We start from the raw sequence: 23,874 nt of genomic DNA on the forward strand, positions 1-23,874 counted from the left end.
GGTGTTTGTGTTCACACACTGCTAAGATACATTTATATGCAAACACCATGTAAAAGTGAATTTAGCATCCGATGTCCCCTTTAAGCAATCAAACGCTTCCATGGGGCCGGTTATTACAAAACACCAGAGACTCCAGCGATATTTGGATCCTCCACATTACCCACGTGTTTCTCTTCACTGCCCACAGATGTTATCTCGGGCACAGGCGATTGATCTTCGCAGGGTAATTAGCATTTTAGGCAGAAAGGACAAGACGTGGGCCTGCTGCCAGATGCTTGACTCCAATTGAGGGAGAGAATTTGAAACTTTGCCATGGCAGGCTTGGTGGTCCGGGCGAGTTTTTACCCTGTGGGGTCAAAAAGGATCAACAAAACCTGCTCAACCCTGCTAAACCTCACCAAAGAGGGACACTGGGGCACCATGGCAACCAGGCTGCCAAAAACCAGTTGAGTCTTTGCGGTCCTGTTATCAGATCAAAACGGCCATGTGGACAGATGAAGGACTCGTGCTCTGCTGTGAATGCTGAGAAGCCGAGAAATGTGCACGTTACGCCGGCGAACTCGACTGAGACGGCAAACACTCGCCACAACAAACGTGCAAACGTTTACAAATAGGCATATGCCACTCATGCGTACAGATGCAGGGAGATTAGACGGATGTGTTTGAGGAGTTTGATTAATCACAGAGACGCACATGTACAGCATGAAGGGCAAGGTCACCTGGAGCTCACTGGGACTTTTTATACTACAAAAAATGAAGCAAAGATGTTTAAGCAAAGTTACACATAAAAATTAAATAATATATGATGTATAAAAGGCCAAAAAACATATTGCATCCATATATTTATGAGGGTTCATACAGATACTGTAAAATGAAATTCCAGGACTTTCAATGACTTTTCAAGCACTACGTTTTTGGACTTCAATCAGAGATCTCACTTATGTCTTCTATTGCAAATTCTAAAAAAGAGAATAGATAAATAAAAATGGCAAAAAAAAGTGATGCACATGCGAAGTATCTTTCTTTTTCTTTTCTTTGTTTTTATAACTGTACTACCTTAATGGCTTGATGTTTTCAACTGTTAAAAAAAAAAAGGTGATCAATGAAAGTCCCAATCTGAATCAAATGATTTGTCATCTGCGCTCCAAAGCTCTGATATAAAGCAAAAGATTCACAAACCCCTTCTGAAGTTCTGTTCTGAATCAAATGATTCACGATCCGCATTCCAAAGTTCTAATCTAAAGCAAAAGGTTCACGAACCCGCTTCGAAGTTCCGTTCTAAATCAAATGATTCATGATACACGCTCCAAAGTTCCGATCTAAAGTTAAAGATTCACCAACCATCTCCGAAGTTCCGATCTGAATCAAATGATTTGTGATCCACACTCAGAAGTTCCGATCTGAATCAAATGATTCGTGATCTGTGCTCCGCAGTTCCGATCTACAACTAAAGATTTGCGAACCTGCTCCAAAGTCCCATTCTGAATCAAATGATTTACGATCCACATTCCAAAGTTCCGACCCAAAGCAAAAGATTCATGAACTCGCTTCGAAGTTCCAATCTGAATCAAATGATTCATGATCCGCGCTCCGAAGTTCCGATCTAAAGCTAAAGATTCACGAACCTGCTCCGAAGTCCCATTCTGAATCAAATGATTCACGATCCGCATTCCAAAGTTCCGACCAAAAGCAAAAGATTCACAAACTCGCTTCGAAGTTCCGATCTGAATCAAATGATTCATGATATGCGCTCCTAAGTTCCGATCTAAAGCTAAAGATTCATGAACCCACTCTGAAGTTCCGATCTGAATCAAATGATTTGTGATCTGTGCTCCGAAGTTCTGTTTTAAAGCTAAAGATTCACGAACCCGCTCCGAAATTCCAATCTGAATCAAATGATTTGTGATCCAAAGTTCTGATCTAAAGCAAATGATTTGCAAATCTGCTCCAAAGTTCCGATTCGAATCGAATGATTTGTGATCTGCACTCCGAAGTTCCGATCTAATACGAAAGATTCGCAAACTGGCTCTAAAGTTCCAATCTGAATTAAATGATTTGTGATCTGAAGTTCCGATCTAAAGCGAAAGATTTGCAAACCCGCTCCGAAGTTCCGATCTGAATTAAATGATTTGGGATTCGTGCTCCAAATTTCCGATCTAAAGCAAATGCGTACTTGCAAAATAATTTTTTTTTCTTAAAAAAAAATCATACTGACCATAACCTTATACTTATTATACGCATATTGGATGTACACACATTCCATGCAAACCTGGCAGGTTTACCACATGCTTGACAGGAGCCAATTTGAAGTCCTCAGTAACTTTTGTTCTTCATCATTACTTTTTGGTAATGAGATTCCATTGATTCGGGCTCAGAGTCAAACTCTATTCCAGAGGGAATTGGCCGTCTGGATTGAAGTTTTGCGGCTGGACTCCAACAGGACTCAAGCTTAGCACACGTCTCAACAAACACAAACTGCTCAGCGTTTGCCACAAGAAACTCAAGCTGTGAGCAATGTCCCTGAAACCTCAGCTGTGCTTCGTCACTTGAGTGTGTGTGTTTGTGTGTAGCTGAAACTTCACCAGACACACCATGGGTATAAAAGCAAGTAAAACAGCCTGGCACTTCATTAAAAAATAAGACATGCACTTCATTAGAGCACAGTTTCTCAAATACAAAAAAACTACAGCTTCTTCCTCCAGCTCACTGCATTCAGTTCCTGGATTTGAATTGCATTGTGCTTGCAAGATGGGATGCATAAATTGCAATTTGAAATTTTTTCTTGAGTTTACTCAGCCTTATGCCATCCAAGATGTTCATGTCTTTCTTTCTTCAGTCACAGTTTTTGAAGAAAACACACTAGGATTTTCTCCATAAAGTAGACTTCAATGGTGGTCAATGGGTTGAAGGTCCAAATTGCAGTTTCAATGCAGCTTCAATGGGTTCTACATGATCCCAGCCGAGGAATAATGGTCTTATCTAGTGAAACGATTGGTCATTTTCTAAAAAAAAAATCAAAATGCTTTTAGTAAACGGTAAAACCACATTTCAGACAATTTCAGACGAAGTTGGAGGAGAAAATGAGATGGAGTTTCTCGCCCTACCCTACCTTTTCAAACACAACCCAGACAAAGAATTGGCATGGCTTTTCCAATATTACTTCGTAATGCTTGAGATCATAGATGTGCATCGCAAAGCCAGTGCAAGACAAGCATTTGTGGTTAAAACGTATATACATTTTGATTTTTTTTTTAGAAAATGAAATGCTGTGTGATCATGTAGAGCCCCTTGAAGCTGCAATGAAACTGCAATTTGGACCTTCAACTCATTAATCTCCATTGAAGTCCACCATCCTGGAATGTTTTCCTTAAAAACCTTCATTTCTTTTCGACTGAGGAAAGAAAGACATGAACATCTTGAATGGCATAGGGGATCAAATTAAAAAGTTTAAACAAGTTTAAAAAGTTTTAAAGTTTTATAGTCGTTACAGAGAGATAGACCTGTTTGAAGTTTCACCAAGACAATGCCATTACCCACTTAATTTTTCCAAACTGCACATAATTCCTGCAATTCTACTTCAATTTCCTGTGTTAAAAAACAAGTTCTCTAAACATACTGTGAAGCTGCTTGTAGATTACAGAATTTCACAGCCCCTGATGTAGTAAGTGTTTATTTGAACGAATCATGTAATGAACACAATATCTTGGTTTAGTTTGGTTTAGGTAGGATTCATTCAGTTGGCAACGCTTTGGTTCACATCACTCTTTAAAGACACTGCAAATTAGACGGGTTACATTTGTCAAAGTTTCCACAAAGCCGTCACCATACTCCAGCGCTAAAACAAACACGTCTTAACATGCTCACTTGTTGATTCTCTCCCTAGAGTCTCCATGGCCGTGGTGTGTGTGGTATTCTGGTCTTTGATGCAGTGCTGTCATGGCCCAGTGCCCTCTAACGTGCCCTGAGAAGCCATGACCATGCCGCCCAGACAGCCCAGGCTTGTTAGCAGCAGATGGTGGAACCATTTTGAGAGGGTAATTTAGACACAAGGCAGTAGGAGGCTGGTCATGACCTCCTCATGTATGAAGCTCAACCCACTGAAAGAGAGCTGCTTTTGCTATCTAGTACTCGTGTGCTGTGTGACCCACTGTATGTATGACATACAGTACACATGGAATTTGACTGGAAAATTGCACAATTGGGTGTTTTGGTCATTTCTTCAACATCTACATCTACATTTTCTTTGATTGGAACACTAAAACATTAGTTCCATAGAAAGCTGTAGAATGAGAAAGTGCTGTAGAATGAATCAATTAAATGATTCAGTGAATCAGTCATGCTTAGGTGGTTGCCAGGGTGTGAATAGGGTGTTGCAGATGGTTGCTAAATTCCGCTCATTGTTTGCATATTCTTGGTGATTTCTAGTGCATTAATAGGTGATTGCTAGTGTGTTTTTGGTAGTTGCTTCATTCCTGAATGAGTTTTTGTGCTATCAATGAATTCGTTCCTGAATTAATTCGTATTTTAGAATGAATCGTGTTGAGTGTTTAATTTAATTAGTTCATGAGTAAGTTTGTGTTTTAAAATGATAAAGGTAAGTGCTTCAGTCCTGTATAATTCATTCCATCACTTGCTTCATTCCTAAACGACTCCGTTTTTTTAGCAAATAGAATGAGTGATTAAGTTACTCACTCTTGTTTCATTCCTGAATGATTCAGAGTATTTGAGCAAATCTGTTAAATGAATGAATCCGCATTTTAAAATTAATCAGGTGAGTGATTCAGTGACTCACTCAAAACACATTACCTGCTTTATTCATGAATGACTTTGTTTTAGAATAATTTCTTAAAGACTTGTTTAATTCCTGAATTATTCAGTTTATTCTGAATAAATCTGTTGAGAGATTCAATAAATCTGTATGTTAGAATGAATCGGTGGAGTGATTTATAAAATAGTAAAAGAGTAAATTAGGTGCGTGGTTCAATGACTCACTCATAAAAACATCACTTGCAAATAGAATGGGTGATTTAGTGACTCACTCTTTAAGACTTGTTTAATTCCTGAATGATTCAGTGTATTTGAACAAATCTGCTGAGTGATTTAATTAATCCATTCCTGAATGAATCTGTATTTTAGAATGAATCAGGTGAGTGATTCAATAAATTAGTTTCTGAGTGAGCTAGTGTTTTGGAATGAATTAGTTGAGTGATTCATAAAATAAGTTCCTGAGTGAGTTAGGTGAGTGATTCAATGACTCACTCATAAAAACATCACTTGCAAATAGAATGAGTGATTTGTTGACACACTCTTAAAGATTTGTTTCAGTTCTATAGGATTCAGTGTATTTAAGCAAATCTGTTGAGTGAGTCAATGAATCCATTCCTGAATGAATCCGTATTTTAGAATGAATCAGGTGAGTGATTCAATAAATTAGTTTCTGAGTGAGCTAGTGTTTTGGAATGAATTAGTTGAGTGATTCATAAAATAAGTTCCTGAGTGAGTTAGGTGAGTGATTCAATGACTCACTCATAAAAACATCACTTGCATCAATAGAATGAGTGACTTGGTGACTCTTTAAGACTTGGTTGTCAGAATTCCTGAGTGATTCAGTGTATTTGAGCAAATCTGTTGAGTGATTCAATTAATCCATTCCTGAATGAATCCGTATTTCAAAATGAATCGGTCGAGTGATTCATTAAATTAGTTCCTGAGTGAGTTAGGTGAGTGATTTAATGACTCACTCATAAAAACATTACTTCATCTTGAATGTTTGTGTTTTAAGCAAATAGGTTGAGTGATTCAGTGACACCTTCTTGAAGACACATTTCATTCTTGAATGATTCAGTGTATTTGAACAAATCGGGTGAATGAATGAATCACGAGTCACAGGTGTAAAAATGTGAACTGCAGAAAGATTCACAGTAAAATCCCACCACTAATACACAGGCCAACCATAAAAAGTCTAACTGCATAAAAAGGAAAATGCAGAAAACGTTTGGGAAGTCAAAACTGTATTAAAAGCTTTTTATGACTCACTGTTTACAGTTAATGCTTACTCCTAAATTGCCATAACCCGCCACCAAAGTGCAAAACATTTTTAAGTCCCAATAAAGAATCACGAACATGGTTATTATTCTGTCCTTGCTCATTTCTCCCCTGAGGTCCCTCGATTGCTCCCTCCCACCTGTTTTTCCTTTTTGTTTTAGTGGCTTCATTCAGATTCCCTACCACCGTTTCCTGCTCTCAAACAAAGGCTACGGCTTTGTAATATGAGTTGGTCTTCCTGCAACACTCGCGTTTGACCTCCCGGAGAAGAAGTGACCTGCTTGCTGGAGCAAAGATGAGTCAAGGCCTGTTGTTCCCTGTCCATCCCTGCCTTTCTTGCTTGCTTTCACTCTTAATCTGTCTCTGCAAGCTCCTGTTGATATGTTTTGACATGCCAGGCACCTGGTTTAAGGATTTGGGATTATTTGTGCGTTCTGCAGAGAGAGCCACCTAGTCGCTGTCACTCAATCTTTTTGCACTTGGCCGTCACGGCTGCCCATCAAGAGGGCGCGTGCTTTTGGAGATGCAGATGCTGGCTTAATTAGACCTGACAGGGCCAGGATGCTCGTCTCAAGCTGTTCTGTTGCGAGGAAGAGAGGATAACAATCAGACTGACAACCGTCTTAATTTTCCATCTTCTCGCTCTCTCCTTCTGTCTCTTTTCTTTCGTTCTCTGCATCTGTCCTGTTTCCTCTCTGTCACTGCAAGCTGCTTTTCTCATTTCACTCTGGATTGGCTGTGGGTAGCATTATGGGTGTTTTCTTGGACGTTTGAGGGCGTTAATAGGTGGCCATGCTTGCACCAATACAATGATGAATTAATAATATTCCAGCAATGGTCAAAATGCTCCTACTTGTGCGAGTATGAGATCATAGATGAGTTCTGCAGTACAGACACACACACACACACACACACACACACACACACACACACACACACACACACACACACACACACACACACACACACACAGACTCAAGGTCTGTGAAAACCAGTCTGTAATCCAATTAAATTCTTCTGTTGTTAATGAATCATACCCCGCAGTCCCTGCTGTGTTTGCGTGTGTGTATGTGTGTGCGCGTGCATCTACGCCACATGCTAGTCCTTATGTTGGCCTGAACGTCCTTCTCCATTTCTTCTGTTGTTCCGACAGCAACCATTCGTCTTTCTTCTATTCATTTCACATATTCATTCATCTATTTCTGAGTGATCTGCCACTTCTCAATGAAGAAATGACTTCATGTATTGCACTGACATTTTTAAACCCCTAAACTAGGGCTGCTCTTTTATAGTCAGCATTAAAAGTGGCTCCAAGATAAATCATGACATTACGAATGCGAAAGAGTATGAGCAAATCGACAGAGATAAAGGTACTAGACTGGGTTTTTCACTTCAATTCAAAGCATTGCAAATGATAATAAAAAACAATTATTCAATAGGAAACTCTTTTATGCACCAAGGCTGCATTTATTTGATCAAAAATACAGTAAAAAACTATTTAAATGTAAATTATAAAATATTAATGCAATTTAAAATAATGTAAATGTTTTCTATTTACTGTCACTGTTAATCAATTTGACTCATCCTTGCAGAATAAAAGCATCAACTTTTTATAAAAAGAAAATCTTCCTGATCTCAGACTTTTGAACAGTACTTTATTTTACAATCCAAAATGTCACAATAATCTAAAATATGCAAAAAAGACTAATTAATTGATTACAACATTTGCAATACTTCATGGAAGTGGATGATTTTCTAAGGATTTTTTTAGTAAACAGGGCAAAGTCTAATTCGACTATAAATAAATACAGTTTAAATTGGCCTAAATAAGAGTCGATTTACACTATTGGTCAATAAGATTTTTTATGTTTTTTAAAGAAGTACCTTCTGCTCACCAAGCCTGCATTTATTTGACCCAAAGAACAGCAACAACAATAATTTTGGAATATTTTTACTATTTAAAATAACTGTTTTCTATTTGAATATATTTGAAAATGCCATTTATTCCTATGATTTTAAAGCTGAATTTTTGAGATAATTACTCCAGTCACATGATTCTTCAGATATCACTCTAATATTTGCTGCTCAAAAAACATTATTATTATTATTATTATGTTATACAGCTGGATAGATTTTTTTCAGGTTTCTTTTATGAATAGAAAGTTCAGAAGAACAGCATTTATCTGTAATATAAATCTTTTGTAACATTATAAATGCCTTTATCATCACTGTTGATCAATTTAAAGCTGCACTAAAGACTGGAGTAATAATGCTAAAATTTCAGCTTTGATCACAGGAAAAAATTACATTTTAAAATATATTAAATTTTAATTATTATTTTAAATAGCAAAAATATTTCACAATATTACTGCTTTTGCTGTATAAATAAATGCAGGCTTGGTGAGCACTTCTTTAAAAAACATTAAAAATCTTACTGTTCAAAAACTTTTGACTGGTAGTGTATGTAACGTAACATTATTCATACGGATTTGCAATGACAAGTTTAAAACAAATAAAAAGAATACAATATTATCTACTAGTAAAACTGTTATTAATGATTATATTGTTAATTTGCTACAGTGCATCAAAACCACATGCACTAAATTGCAAAACTATTAACATCAACTCTAACCTATAACCATTTAGCAAAATTCAAACTAAAAGTATTTAATGCAACAAACATCAAACACTGAGTACGTCACTTTCCTTCCAGCACCAGAGCTTCTATTTTCTCACTCAGTCGTTCCTGGAAAGTCTCAATGAAGCTAGCTTTTCCAGCAGATGTATGTAATCATATAAACTATAATTGTAAACTTTGCTTAGCCCTGGACACAACCTTCAATCTCTGGAAAATGAAGTGCTGGACATCTGGGTGGATGCGAGCGTGGCTTCGGGCAGCGAAATGACAGAGTTCAGGGATCCGATAAGTGCTCCTGAAAAAAAAAAGCCTCGGTTCCAATTTAGATTGAGTTTTTGTTTCAAAGTGGCCCAGAAGAGAATGGCTGACTGTCACCCTTGCCATTTTCGAACCTTGTGATTTCTAGGAGGGATTTGTGCGAAACTGTACAATTTTCTCATTTCTGGGGTTGTGTCTTGCTTTTTCTCCTTCCTCTCCTACTGTTTCAGCAGGTTTTTATTCTATTTTCTTGCTGTCTTTCATGCATAATAAATCTAATGTCTCACATGGTCTCGTTTTCATATCATCATGTTGGATGCCCCATTTATCATTTATTATTTTATTTTTATGCAAGGTGCCAAGAGAGTGCAAAAACTGTGTTTTCAATACTAGTTTATAACACAAAAAGATATAATTCAGCCAAAAATTAACATTTAACCATTTAACACTGCCACTACAAACCTCCATGACTTTTTGTGAAACACAAAAGAAGATATTTTGAAAGACACTGGTGGTCTAAACAACACTGGACCCCAACTTTAATTGCATGGACATACACACACACAAAAAACAGTATTGTTATTAAAACAAGCTAAAAACATTTAAAATAGTTTTTGGTAATTGAAATAAAGCTAAATTAAAATATAAATATTAGATAAAAAATTTTTTATAAAAGTTGTCTTGCAACTAACCCTAGAAGAGATAAATAAGTAACTTTAAGTACTAAAATTATTAAAACTAAGACTAAAATAAAAAATAAATATAGCTATATAGAACTATAAAATAATGTCCAGAAAATTGTAAAAAATAAAATAGAAAAATTAATTAAAAAAAAGAGTGAAAATAAAAGAGAAAATAAAAAGATTTATAAATAATATAATACTAAATACATTGCCACTTAAAAGTTTGGGATCAGTAAGATTTATATTGTTTTTTTGTTTGCTTTGTTTTCTCTCATGCTCATCAAGGCTGCATTTACTTTATCAAAAATTCAGACAAAAACAGTAACATTGTAAAATATTATTACGGTTTAAAAAAATGCTTTTCTATTTTAATATATAGTTTAAAATATAATTTTTTCCTGTGATGCAAAGCTAAATTTTCAGCATCATTACTCTCTTATTACAATCTTCAGTGTCACATGATCCTTCAGAAATCTTTCTAATATACAGATTTATTATCAATGTTATTTTGTATTTTTTGAAACCTGTGATTCATTTTTAGGATTCATTGATAAATAAAAAGTTAAAAAGAACAGCATTTATTCAAAATAAACATATTTTTCAACAGTATAAGTGCTATCACTTTTTATCAATTTAACACATACTTGGTAAATAGAAGTATTAATTTCTTTTAAAATAATATACTAACCAGAAACTTTTAAATGGTAGTTTATATTGTTTTCTGAAGGATCATGTGGCATTGAAGACTAAAGTAATGATGCTGAAAATTCAGCTTTTCATCACAGGAATAAATTACATTTTAATATATATTTACATAGAAAACTGTTATTTAAAATTTAAATAATATTTCACAATATTACAGATTTTTCTGGATTTTTGATCAAATAAAAGCAGCCTTGATGAGCGTAAGAATCCTCTTTTAAAAATATTAAAATCTTACTCATCCCAAACAGCAACTGATTTTGAACAGCAGTGTATAAAAATGTTAAAATAAAACTGGTCTTAAATTTAGTTGAGTAGTTCCTTTAAATATAATTTTCATGATTCATTTTTTAAAAATAGACATGCATTTGTCTAATGTTTAGGTTTTGTTACTCTATCTAAATCAGCTCTAGAGAAATTTAAAATAGCTATAGCTATTGCTAAAAGATCCATAATCTTTGTGGCCTGTCGTATATTTATGATTGAAAAGTGAGCACTAATGAAACTCTCATCCCAAAACATCAGCATGAATAACAGACTCCCATAATGCAGTGGGAGGAGGCCACCAAATGAGACAAACACACGGATCAGACGGCGAGATGCGCATATCTTGCTTCCTTAATGATCCAAGAAGGTATTTATTAATACTATTTTAGTTATTTATTAAGCAAGACGTGTCAGTTCTGCTGATAAACAGCCGTCGGTTTGCACATTAAGACCAAGATGATACGAAGACGTGCTGTTGACATACGGATGAAAAAAACCTGACGGGAAGCTAGGAAGATTACTGCAGCTGAATTTGCATGTGTGCCCGGGGGTGCGGCGTGTAGGTGCAGGATGTCGAGGGACGGGTCAGATCACTTAAAGCTCTGGGCGACGCAGACAAACACACAAACCCACACACACACCCACGCAAACTACTACCTAGAGAACACATGCTAACTAGACAACATCAGGATCCAAAAATACATCTGGGTTTGTGCAGAGCATACCGCGAATATCGCAGACCTTCAATTTCACAGCAAAACTACTCTAAAAAAAAACAAAACACAAAGGGGTTGAAAAAGAAAGGTGGGGATGTATGGAAAGTAGTGGTTGTGATATAGTTTGCAGGGTAGATCAGAAGAGAAACGGACATGATTAAAGGCTGAAAGAGCAACTCGTAAGTCAGCTCAAAGTTCTCAAAGTTGCAAAGGAATTCACAGACGCACACTATTTCATTTGAACACAATAACGTCTTTTGAAAGCGGCACTTAACGTACAAAACTGAGTTTGAAACACTTATAAAAATACATCTTCTGACAAAGACTGAAATGAAAGGACTACATAACAGACAAAAATAATATAGGATTTGTTCATTTATAATGAAATTTAATACATTTTGCAGCTCTGTTACTAAAGATATATATATAAAAAAGATTATGAGATTAAAATCCTAATATTTTGAAAATAAATTCGAAATTACAAGAATAAAGTCAAAATGTTTCAAGAATAAAATGAAAATATTTTGAGAATATTCTCTAAATATTCAGACTTTATCCCCATAACTTAAACTTTATTCTCGAAACATTTAGTTTTTTTTCTCTAAATATTTAAACTTTATTCTAAAAAAAACATTTCAATTTTATTCTCGAAACGTTTCGACTTTATTCTCAAAACATTTCGACTTTATTCTCCAAACATTTTAACTTCATTCTTGAAACATTTCAACTTTATTCTCAAAATATTTCACCTTCACTTTTTTTTTAGCGTGGCACTAAAATATCACCATAATTAATCAATTTGACAGCACTAAATATTTGTTTGATCTACTAATAATTTTATTAATATGGTTGAATGCTTGAGCTTAATAAATGTAGTTAAAATATACTAATAAATCCATTCATCAATCTTGCTGTAACTTTATTATCGAAACATCGCGACTTTATTCTCGAAACATTTAAACTTTATTCTCGAGACATTTCGTCTTTATTTTCCAAACATTTCGTCTTTATTTTCCAAACATTTCGTCTTTATTTTCCAAACATTTCGTCTTTATTTTCCAAACATTTCGTCTTTATTTTCCAAACATTTCGTCTTTATTTTCTAAACATTTCGACTTTATTCTCCAAACATTTTAACTTCATTCGTGAAACATTTCAACTTTATTCTCAAAATATTTCACCTTTAAATTTTTTTTTTGCGTGACACTAAAATGTCACCGTAATTAATCAATTTGACAGCACTAAATGTTAGTTTGATCTACTAATAATTTTATTAATAGGGTTGAATGCTTGAGCTTAATAAATGTAGTTAAAATAAACTAATAAATCAATCAATCAATTATGCTGTAGAAAGCGTGCAAATTATGTCACTTCCTGCATGTGGAAATTTTATGGGATGTTCACAAAATATGGCATTAGCTTTGTAGTATTAAAGACAAAAAAACAAACAAAAAAATCCATAATTATAATGATCACATTATAATAATTATTCCAGTAGGCAGGAAACAGTGCTGTGCAGAGAGCAGATCCCTGCTGAGTCTAAGCAGATGAACAGATTAGTCTGAGTACTTTAGATCTGGCCCGAAACACACCGTGAGATGAACCCCGATAATCTGAGCTTTGAATCTGTGCCTGAGAAAGCAGCCAGACCTCAGTCTGTCACTTCCTGTCTGACAGTAAAGAAAGAAAGAGAGAGAGAGGGCAAGAAAGCACACAGGCACTCACTCGTGACGGGTCGTACTCCGGTCGTCTTCGGGCGGTCAGGTCATCGTAGGATGGAGCCGGTCTCACCTGCTGAAGCTGATTCCTGATTTGCTGCAATCGGTCTTCATTACTGTAACATACAGAAAGGAGAAACAAGACAGATCAGAGATGCTCTCCATTCAAACACTCATCCATCTGGGTGATGATGAGCTTACAGTAATTATAATCAGGGTTATTACAGGTAACTAAAACTAAAATCATCATCACCATCATCATCAAAAATAATAATAATAATAATAATAATAATAATAATAATAATAATAATAAATAAAATATGAAAAAATTCCATTTATTTAGCAACATTTCTCATTTTCATTTGGTTTAACGTACTAAAATGACAAAAAACTCTATATATAAAAAATAGAGACTTATTAAACAAACACTAATAACAGTACTCATACATAACTTTAACTACCGTTAACATGGAAATGTAAAATTTATAAAAAAAAATTAAAAAAAAAATAAATAATAAATAATAATAATAATATAAAAATATAATAAAAAAAATATATAAATATAAAATATAATTAAAAAAATATATAAAATATAATAAATAATATAATGAAATAAAATGAAATAAAATACATAAATAAAATAAAATATGAAGAAATTCCAGTTATTCAGCAACATTTCTCATTTTCATTTTGTTTAACATATGCTAAAATAACTAAAACTGGCAAAAAAAAAAAAAAAAAAAGAAATAAAATAAAAATAAAATAAAAACTACAGGCATATTTAAAAACACACTAACACTAACACTAATAACATGAAAAAAACTCAACATAATTGCCAAAACTTTAACTAGTGTTAACATCGAAATGAAAAATATATTTTAAAAAATTAAAAAAAATGTATTTATAATACAAAATAAATAATATAATGAAATAAAATGAAATAAAATACATAAATCAAATAAAATATGAAGAAATTCCACTTATTCAGCAACATTTCTCATTTTCATGTAGTTTGACGTACTAAAATGACTAAAACTGCCAAAAAACCTATAAAAACTAGACATATTTAAAAAACACTAATAACATGAAGAAAAAAAAGCCAAAACTTTAACTTGCGTTAACATGGAAATGGAAAATATATATAAAAAAAAAAAAAAAATTATAATACAAAATAAATAATATAATGAAATAAAATACATAAATCATATAAAATATGAAAAAAATCCACTTATTTAGCAACATTTCTCATTTTCATTTAGTGTAACGTACTAAAATGACTAAAAAACAATAAAAACTACAGACATATTAAAAAATATATAATTACTCAATATAATTGGTAAAACTTTAACTAGAGTTAAAATGCAAACATAAAAAAATAAAAAGATACATATTTATAATATTATAAAATTAATACTAAAATAAAATAGAATTAAATAAAATATAATATAATAAATAAAATAAGATATGGAGAAATTCCACTTATTCAGCAACATTTCTTATTGATAAAAAAACAATAAAACTACAGACATATTTAATAGAAACACTGATAAAATGACAAAAATCTAAACATAACTGCTAAAACTTTAGTTAACATGCAAATAGAAAAAAATAAAATATATTTATATTATTATAAAATAAATAGTAAAAACAATTTAAAATAAAATAAATAAAATAAAATATGAGAAAATTTCACTTATTCAGCAACATTTTTCATTTCCATTAAACATACTAAAATGACACACTAATATAATATATATAAATATTCTGATATAATATAATAAATATTCTTATAAAAATATTATTATTATTATTATTATTATTAAAATATTGCAACAAAAATGATTCTAATACCAAGTCATTAGATAAGGATATAGAACTACAATCCCTATAAAAAAAACAGAAGTCCATCAGAAAATGTAAACAAAATATGAATGAAAACTAAGGGAAATTTAGTAGCAAACTATAAGTGGCCACAGCAAAAACAGTAATTATTTATACTTCAGTAAATCTGTCTCATCCTACCGTTTAACAAGTGTCTGAGTTGCTGCATAAGTTAATATGCAATTCTGTTTGACAGATTTCCAAATCAAATGCAACTAAAATAAACTGCACTTGATGTAAAATTCAGTGCATTAAATTCTCCATCTGTAAGCTCCATAAACACACATGTAACCTGAGGGCATGTATTGATTCAGAGCAGAACTAGCATTAGAAAATCAACATTTAAACTGCTTCAACTTTTACTTCAACTGAATAGTACAGCACCACTTAACCAGACAGAAATAGGGGAAAAATTGCTCTCAACAGCATGCATCTTTAATACAAACTTAAAACCTTAGATTATGTAAATAAATATGCAATAAAATAAATACATTTTATTATTTTAATTGCATATAAAAAATTCAGATATAATTACAATTGCAATTAAATTAATAATTATTTAAATATTTTGATGTCATATCTTAATATGCACTTAAAATTATACACTAGTTATTTTATTGCATATTTAACTAGATAAAAAAAGTTTGTCAAGACAAACTTTAAGTTGGCTTAAGAAAGCGGGACCAGAAAGGTTGAAAAGTTTGAAAGATTTCAGTCTGAAATATTTCAAAGAAGTTTAAAGTAGTTTCAAAAGCTTAACGTTGATAGATAGATATCAAGTTACTAGCATGTTGTTAGCACATTTCTAACATGTTGTTAGCAAGATTAGCAAGTTACTAGCATGATTAGCCATTTGCTAGCATGCTTCCAGCATGATTACCAAGTTGCTAGCATGTTTCTAACATTATTAGCATGTTGCTAGCAACATGCTAATCCTGCTAGCAACATGATTCTAGCATGATTAGCATGTTGCTAACGTGTTTCTAACATCATTAGCAAGTTATTATCTATCTATCTATCTATCTATCTATCTATCTATCTAAATCATCCTAACAAAATGCTAATCATGCTAAAATCATGCTAGCGACTTGCTAGTCATGCTAAAATCATGCTAGCGATTTGCTAATCATGCTAAAATCATGCTAGCGACTTTGCTAGTCATGCTAAAATCATGTTAGCGACTTGCTAGTCATGCTAAAATCATGCTAGCGACTTGCTAATCATGATAAAATCATGCTAGCGACTTTGCTAGTCATGCTAAAATCATGTTAGCGACTTGCTAGTCATGTTAAAATCATGCTAGTGACTTGCTAATCATGCTAAAATCATGCTAGCGACTTGCTAGTCATGCTAAAATCATGCTAGCGACTTGCTAATCATGCTAAAATCATGTTAGCGACTTGCTAGTCATGCTAAAATCATGTTAGCAACATGTTAGAAACATGCTAGTAACCACCCTGGGTACCCTAGTAACCACATAGCAACCGCATAGCAACCACCCCGGGTACTCTAGCAACCGCATAGCAACACCTAAGCAACCACCCCGGGTACCTTAGTAACCGCATAGCAACACCTTAGCAACCACCCCGGGTACCTTAGCAACCGTATAGCAACACCTTAGCAACCACCCAGAGTACCCTATCTGTTTAAGCTTTAAAACTACTTTAAACTTCAAACTATTTCAAACTGAAAACCATCAAACTTACATCTTTTCAAACTTTTTCTATCTTTAAACTTTAAAAACTAATCAAACTGCTTAAAGCTTTCAAAACGTCTTTAAACTTTAAGGCAAAGCTTTCTCAAGCCAACTTAAAGTTTGTCTTGACGAACTTTTTTTTATCTAGTTTCACGTAAACTACAAAGGTATAACTTTCTATAAACTTCCTCCACAGATGTTGCAAACTCCGAAATAATTGAAAATACTAGAGGCGGCGATCTATGGCACTCCAGCAGCTGGAGGAGGACAAGCGGAGCAGGAACAGCATCCATTATCTAATCCCACAGAACGCAATTAGAGCTGCCATTTTGATTAAGAGTCCACATGACCCTCTGAATGAGAAACACTATCAATGTTTAATTAGCTCCCGTCGAGCATGTATGCATCATCTTCATATTAGTTACAGGACTGGAGCCCACCTCAAGTGCTTTAGAGGGACTGGCTAAAGAAACACAGGAAAGACAATAAAACGCAAAAAATACTAAAAAAAACAAAACAAAACACATTTGTGTGGATGGTTAGACTCACACATACACAAACACATGAGAGAACGACTGAGGAGCGGCTGTCATCGCCAGTTCATTTAGTGTATTATGATAGCGGGTAAAGCCGGAGATATTACCTTTCCCTCTTTAAGACCGAGAATTAGGCAAACAGAGCAAGCTGAGATCATCATCACAGTCCGTGGCTGTTTCCTGCTGTGATTTAGCCGTTTATGTTACATCTGAGTAAAGCTAATTAGTGCTCGTGTTGAGCAACAGAATGCAGTGCTAACTGAGCGTGTGTGAGCTCCAGTCATGAATAGAAGTCATTTTTGCCGTCCCATTTTGTCTAAATCATTCACCAGTTTTCTCACCCTCTTCACACCAAATCTGATAAGAATTTTTTATTTTATTTTATTTTATTATTTAATTTTTTTAATATTTTTAAAACATTTTTATTTTCTTTATTTATTTCTACATATGTGAGTGCCTGGATGGTGATTTTCTTCTGCAAAAGGATCCACCTACCATTTTTGAGATTTTATTAAAATATATATATTTAAATTTTAAATTTTATTATTTGATCAAATTTGAATATATATATATATATATATATATATATATAAAAATATTGAACACACACACACACACACACACACACACACATATATATATATATATATATATATATATATATATATATATATTTAGATTATTATATTTTATTTTATTTCTACATATGTGAGTGCTTGGATGTGGATTTTCTTCTGCAAAAGGATCTACCTACCATTTTTGAGATTTTATTTAAATATTCAAATATTCATACATTCAATATTCAAACATGCATTTTAAATATTTATAAATATATAAGAAATATAATAAAATATTCTTTTAATTAATATATGAAATATTCTGTAGTGATTATTTTATATTATTATTTTTTTTTATAATTTTATTTTTTGTATTTTATTTTATTTTCTTTCTGCATATGTGGGTGCCTGCATTTTCCTCTTCTGCAACAGGATCCACCTACCATTTTTAAGATTTTATTTAAATATTCATATTTAAAATATCAATATATGTTAAATATATTATAAAATAAGCATTTAAAATATTTATTTTTAACAATATAATGATATACGAGATTTTCTGTGGCGATAATCTGTTCTTTTATTCCATTTTTTTAAATATTGTTTTGATTTCAAACAATTTATTCAAACAAGGTGAATAGGCACGTTTGAAGCCATTGTAAAAGACAATAAAATTAATGTTGCGTGCAGTGTCAATAGTTTTGGTGAAACAAACTGCAAATTATTTTATACTTCTAATATACATATAAAAAAACTGATATTTTTGATCCAGATTCTGATAGGATAAGACATGTTTTTCGAGTCACTGTAAAATAGCAGATCAACACTATTCAATTTACCAAATTGCAATTTTAAACAACTTTTTATTGAACATTATCATTTATGTATGTTGTTTCATGAAACAAATATACACAAACATATATATATTTTCTGGTCTCTCTGACAAGGAACACAGGTCTTGGATCAGTTGTGACTAACTAATCAATATGATAATGTAGCCAGATGAATTAATCCACAATCTGACGGTAAAGCTGTCAACACAGCGGCCAAATAATCCATGAATGAATAGATATTGACACACAGGTAATGCTAGAAACTGTGACGCACTTCTCTCCGCTTCCCGTTCATTTCATCTCTATACCTCTATCTTATTTCTGCAGGATGAGTTGTATAATGAGATCTGACAATAGGCTGCCATCTTTTCCAGCTGGACGCCACCACACAGGCCTGTAATCACAAATGACACCCTTTTCTAAACACACCTGCCATTGAGGTCTTAATGAATATGTCCGCAGTTCAATTACGCAGTCTTGCTCTGTCTTGATAGGGCTGTCAGAGATGCATGTGGCCACAAGATCAACACAGGAAATGCTCATGGAAATTAGATACAAATAGCTTTTCATTCATTTTTTTGATTGATTGGATAAACATCTTGAAAATACAGTTGAAGTGATTCAGGATTATAGTTAACATATTGTTAAACTTTATTTTTTTACTTACAAAAATACACCATTTTAGGCCAAAATACCATTTTTATTACAGTTATTGTTACTATTACAAACTACTGTGCTTTATTATTTGGAATAGAATAACTGATATGTGTTTTTCAGAGCCGATGTCGATACCGATTATTACTGATCAAGCAGACAAATGACCGATATTTTGAACCGATATAAATGTTTGGTGTAATAAATGAAAATGAATGTCAAAATTAAGAATATCAAGGACTATGACAAAAACTTTTTTTAAATACTTTTTAATTATTTTATTAGCAAATCTGTTTTGAAAATAACTGATATCGATATCAGGTTGATAATCGGTAGAACCCTAATTTGGGATACAACTACAACTACAACTAGTACTTATTATTATTATTATTATTATTATCTTTAACAATAAAAAATTATAATAATGATAATTAAGTAAATCGGTTTTGAAAATAACCAATATTGATAACCATAAAAATGCTTAATATTGGTGCCGATAATCAGTCGACCCCTAATTTGGAATACTATAACTACAACTACTAATTATTATTAACATTTTTTAAATAATAATAATAATTAGGTAAATCGGTTTTGAAAATGACCGATAACCATAAAAATGCTTAAAATTGGTGCCAATAATTGGTAGACCCTTAATTTGGAATACTGCTACAACTACTACTTTTTATTATTTTTTAAATAATAATAATAATGATTATTATTATTAGGTAAATCGGTTTTGAAAATGACTGATAACCATAAAAATGCTTAATATCGGTGGAGATAATCGGTCAACCCCTAATTTGGAACACTACTACAACTACTACTACTTATTATTATTTTTAATAATAATAATAATAATAATAATAATAATAATAATAATAATAATTATTAGGTAAATCGGTTTTGAAAATGACCAATAACCATGAAAATGCTTAATATCGGTGCCGATAATCAGTCAACCCCTAATTTGGAATACTACTACAACTACTACTACTACTTATTATTTTTTTAATAATAATAATAATAATTAGGTAAATCGGTTTTGAAAAGGACAGATACCGATAACCATAAAAATGTAAAAAATCGGTGCGGATAATCGGTCGATCCCTAATTTGAAATACTACTACAACTACTACTTTTTTTTTTAAATAATAACAATGATAATAATTATAATAATAATAATTATTATTATTATCAATAACAATAAATTATTAATATAATGATTATAAATCATATTACCACCACCACTACTATTATTATTACAAAATTTCTAAACTAAATTTTAATCAATCAAGTATTATTATTTTTATTATTACCACCACACTACTACTATTTTCAATTTAAATTTAATAGTCATATAGTCATGGCTACTGACTAATAAACATAAAAAAAATTAAAATCTGTATTTTTTTATATGTAAAACATATACAGAATAATATCAATATATAATATCATAAATAGAAAATAATATAACAATTATAGATATAAAAAAAAAATCCATATTTGTCCATATCTATTTTTTAGGTTTTATTATTATTGTATTTTAATTATAGGTACATTTAAGAATAAAATAAAATAATATAGCATGATGGAGATCCTGTAGAAATAAATAATATTCCATTTTACCATGGTGGTAAAAATGCTAAAGTTTGACAATATTCTAACCCTTTTTTGCAAGCATTAAGCACTCACTTCACTGTAAGCTGTACAAGCAAAATGGCTACAGATCCATCTTAACAGTGTTTACTGCTCCAACGTGATGGAGAACACGCAGAAGTGGAGGAAAGGCGTTAAGAAACAGAAGTTTCTTCAAAGAATTGGAGTTGGCCACAGTACACGGCTGGTGGGCCATTAGTTCGATTAAGCCCATTCCTCAGCGCTGGATGCTGTCCAAATATCTAGAGCCGTGTCCAGCTTTGTTGGCTGCCACCGACTCTTCGTCAGCATTTCTGCTGAAAAATGGCTGTGCGGCGCTCAAACTCTCCTAAACAAGGAAAGCGAGGCTCTATTTTCCATGTTTGATCAGCACTAACATTTATTAGTCACATCTATTATGCACAAAATGCCAGCAAGAACAAAGGGCTGTTAGGAGCAGTCAGGCGACACACGCGTGAGAGAATGGTAATTAAGGACCCTGCTAAAGTAGATGAGACATCAGCACTTGGAGAAAGCGAGACAGTGAGATGAGGAGGGGGGCTTCGCGGATCTGTCTGGCTGTTACTTTGTGGTTAATTGACCGTCTCTTTCCCGCTATCTTTCTCTCTTATTTGCTCTCTGACATGAAAATCAAGACTGGTGCACACACACTCACGAGCCATGTTTTTCATTCAGAGGTCCACTTCAGACGAGACATTTCTCAGACTTTCTGTGATAGCAGCCAGTGTAACATACTGTCACACTAGTGCACTTGAATGAGTCCTTCATGTCGGACGTTCACTGAGTTTTTAGTGATGTGGTGACCCAACACGCTACCAAAATTCTGTTATTTTGGTGCTCACTCTCAATAGTTAAACTAAACTACATTAAAACAAAATAAAAGTAGCAGTACTGTAGTAACATTTTCATTTGGATAATTTGTTTTTCAAAAAAATACAAACTAATAATGCGGTTTTAACTAAAATAAAATCTAATAAAATGCAAATAGTAGTAGTAGATATGAAAATAAGATTTTTTATAAAAATAAAATAATTTTCCAATCTCAAATGTCCTGCAGAAGTCCGTAAACGAATATAAAACAAAGAATTATTTTCAGAATATTCCATATTCTAATGCATAAATTAAATTTAGTTAAAAAAAATATATAATAAAATAAAATAATAAAATAATTTTCCAATCTCAAAAGTCCTGCAGGGTTCCGTAAACAAATATAAAACAATTAATTGTTTTCAAAATATTCCATATTTTATTGCATAAATTAAATTCAGTTCAACAAAATAAAATAAAATAAAATAAAAAACAAAACAAAAATTTTCCAATCTCAAAAGTCTTGCAGGTGTCCGTAAACAAATATATAAAACTTATTAAAATAAAATAAGTTCTTCTTCTTCTTCTTCTTCTTATTATTATAAGAAACAAGTCATTCAGTTTATGGTATTAAAACAAAAAAGAAGAGGAAAAGACTTCTAAAAGGTTCTAAATAAGCAGGTTTTAGTCACCAGTTTCATCAAAGAACAAATTAAACAAAGTCTCTACACTGTTTGAATCATTTACCATGGTTTTACAGTGGCAGTACTATAGTAACAATAGTATCTTGTCCGAAGACCATGGTGTATTTTTGTATAGAACGGAAATATAGAAGCATCCAAACGTATTTCTCCGAGCAAGTGTGTGTGTCTGTGTGATAGGATTACAGCTCTTGTGAGCTCGGTGGACAGCACAGCGCACCATAGATAATCTTGTGCGAATCGATGGTAGGACGAGAGCAAGAATGAACACGGTCCCCACGGACACTGCAACACTCACGCATAATTACCGCCAGACAACAAATCAATGCTCTCGGTCGTTGAGACCACTCAACCCGGACTGAAAACTCACCAGTGAGACGTACATTCCCTCTGTATATACAGACTGTACAGCTACACAGTAAATCACAAATGACTTCACAGACCCGTCTGTCAATACCTCAGCTTGATTCGACTAAAAGGCCAAAGCGTTCGTTACCGACGTGCCTGGATATTTGGTATGTTGCATGTAGAGTGCCAAAGCAAAATGTTTTCTGATTTTGATAACAGTTTCAACAAGTAGTGGCTATCATATTATCTTCTATCATAGCAGAAGATAATAGAAATAATCGGTTTGAATAATAACAGCAATTAAAGCTGCAAGCAGCGATGATGGGCCCAAGCCATCAGTGCAAAAGCCACCCTGGTGGCATATTTTTCATCGGTCGAAAAATAATATTGTACAAAAAATTAGTTCTTACCTGTCAGTCTTTGGAGGGGCGGTTCTTTGCTTGTTCACTTTTGCATAAAGCCCCTCTAGCGCGTCCTCATTGAGCGGCTCTCTGTTGGGGGCGGGGCCTGTAGGCTGAGAGTAGGTATGGGTGGGAGTTCCAGGTGGATAGGGGGAGTGGCTGGAGGCAGGGGGTTCTCTAAAATTGTTGATGCGAGCATAGTTGGGATCCAGATCATCGTCTTCAACATCTGGGAAGATGGCGCGTTCAGGTGCAGGGCTGCTCCTTTCACTCCTGTAGAATTAAAAACATGCACTTCAGGATATCTTGGATGAATAAGGACATAAGCTTAGAGTGTTTGATGTACAAGAATGTGTTTCTATAAAACATTTGGATTGCACAATAGTGTGTTTCTTTCGTTTTCGTTATGTTTGTCTTATATACAGAAGTACTGACTAGAGTTGAAGTGTTAATTATGAAATAAAATGTCAAAATTCTGAAATACAATGTCAAAGTTATGACATACCAAGTCATAATTTTGAGATAAAAGGTCACCATTATGATATTAAATGTCAAAATTGGCATACTACGTCATAATTATGAGATAAAAAGTCACCATTATGAGATTAAACGTTAAAATTGACATTATACAAAATAATTATGAGATAAAAAGTCACCATTATGAAATTATATACTACGTCATATTAATGAGATAAAAAGTCACCATTATTAGATTAAACATTAAAAATGACAAACTATGTCATAATTATGAGATAAATAGTCAGCACTGTGAGATTA

At 32.9% G+C, this 23,874-nt stretch overlaps 1 protein-coding gene across 1 annotated transcript in view; it reads right to left on the reverse strand.

Annotated features, from left to right (window-relative positions):
• pard3ba (par-3 family cell polarity regulator beta a) overlaps positions 1–23,874 on the reverse strand; it is a 250,801-nt gene that overhangs the window by 22,489 nt on the left and 204,438 nt on the right. The window contains exons 20-21 of the mRNA XM_073842392.1: positions 23,107–23,370; positions 13,035–13,143 (exon numbers count right to left, since the gene is read on the reverse strand). Of these exons, the coding sequence (XP_073698493.1) occupies positions 13,035–13,143; positions 23,107–23,370 (373 nt within the window). The remainder of the gene's footprint in view (positions 1–13,034; positions 13,144–23,106; positions 23,371–23,874) is intronic.

Source organism: Garra rufa, chromosome 6, assembly GCF_049309525.1.
Source record: "Garra rufa chromosome 6, GarRuf1.0, whole genome shotgun sequence".
In the NCBI taxonomy this organism is placed as follows: domain Eukaryota; kingdom Metazoa; phylum Chordata; class Actinopteri; order Cypriniformes; family Cyprinidae; genus Garra; species Garra rufa.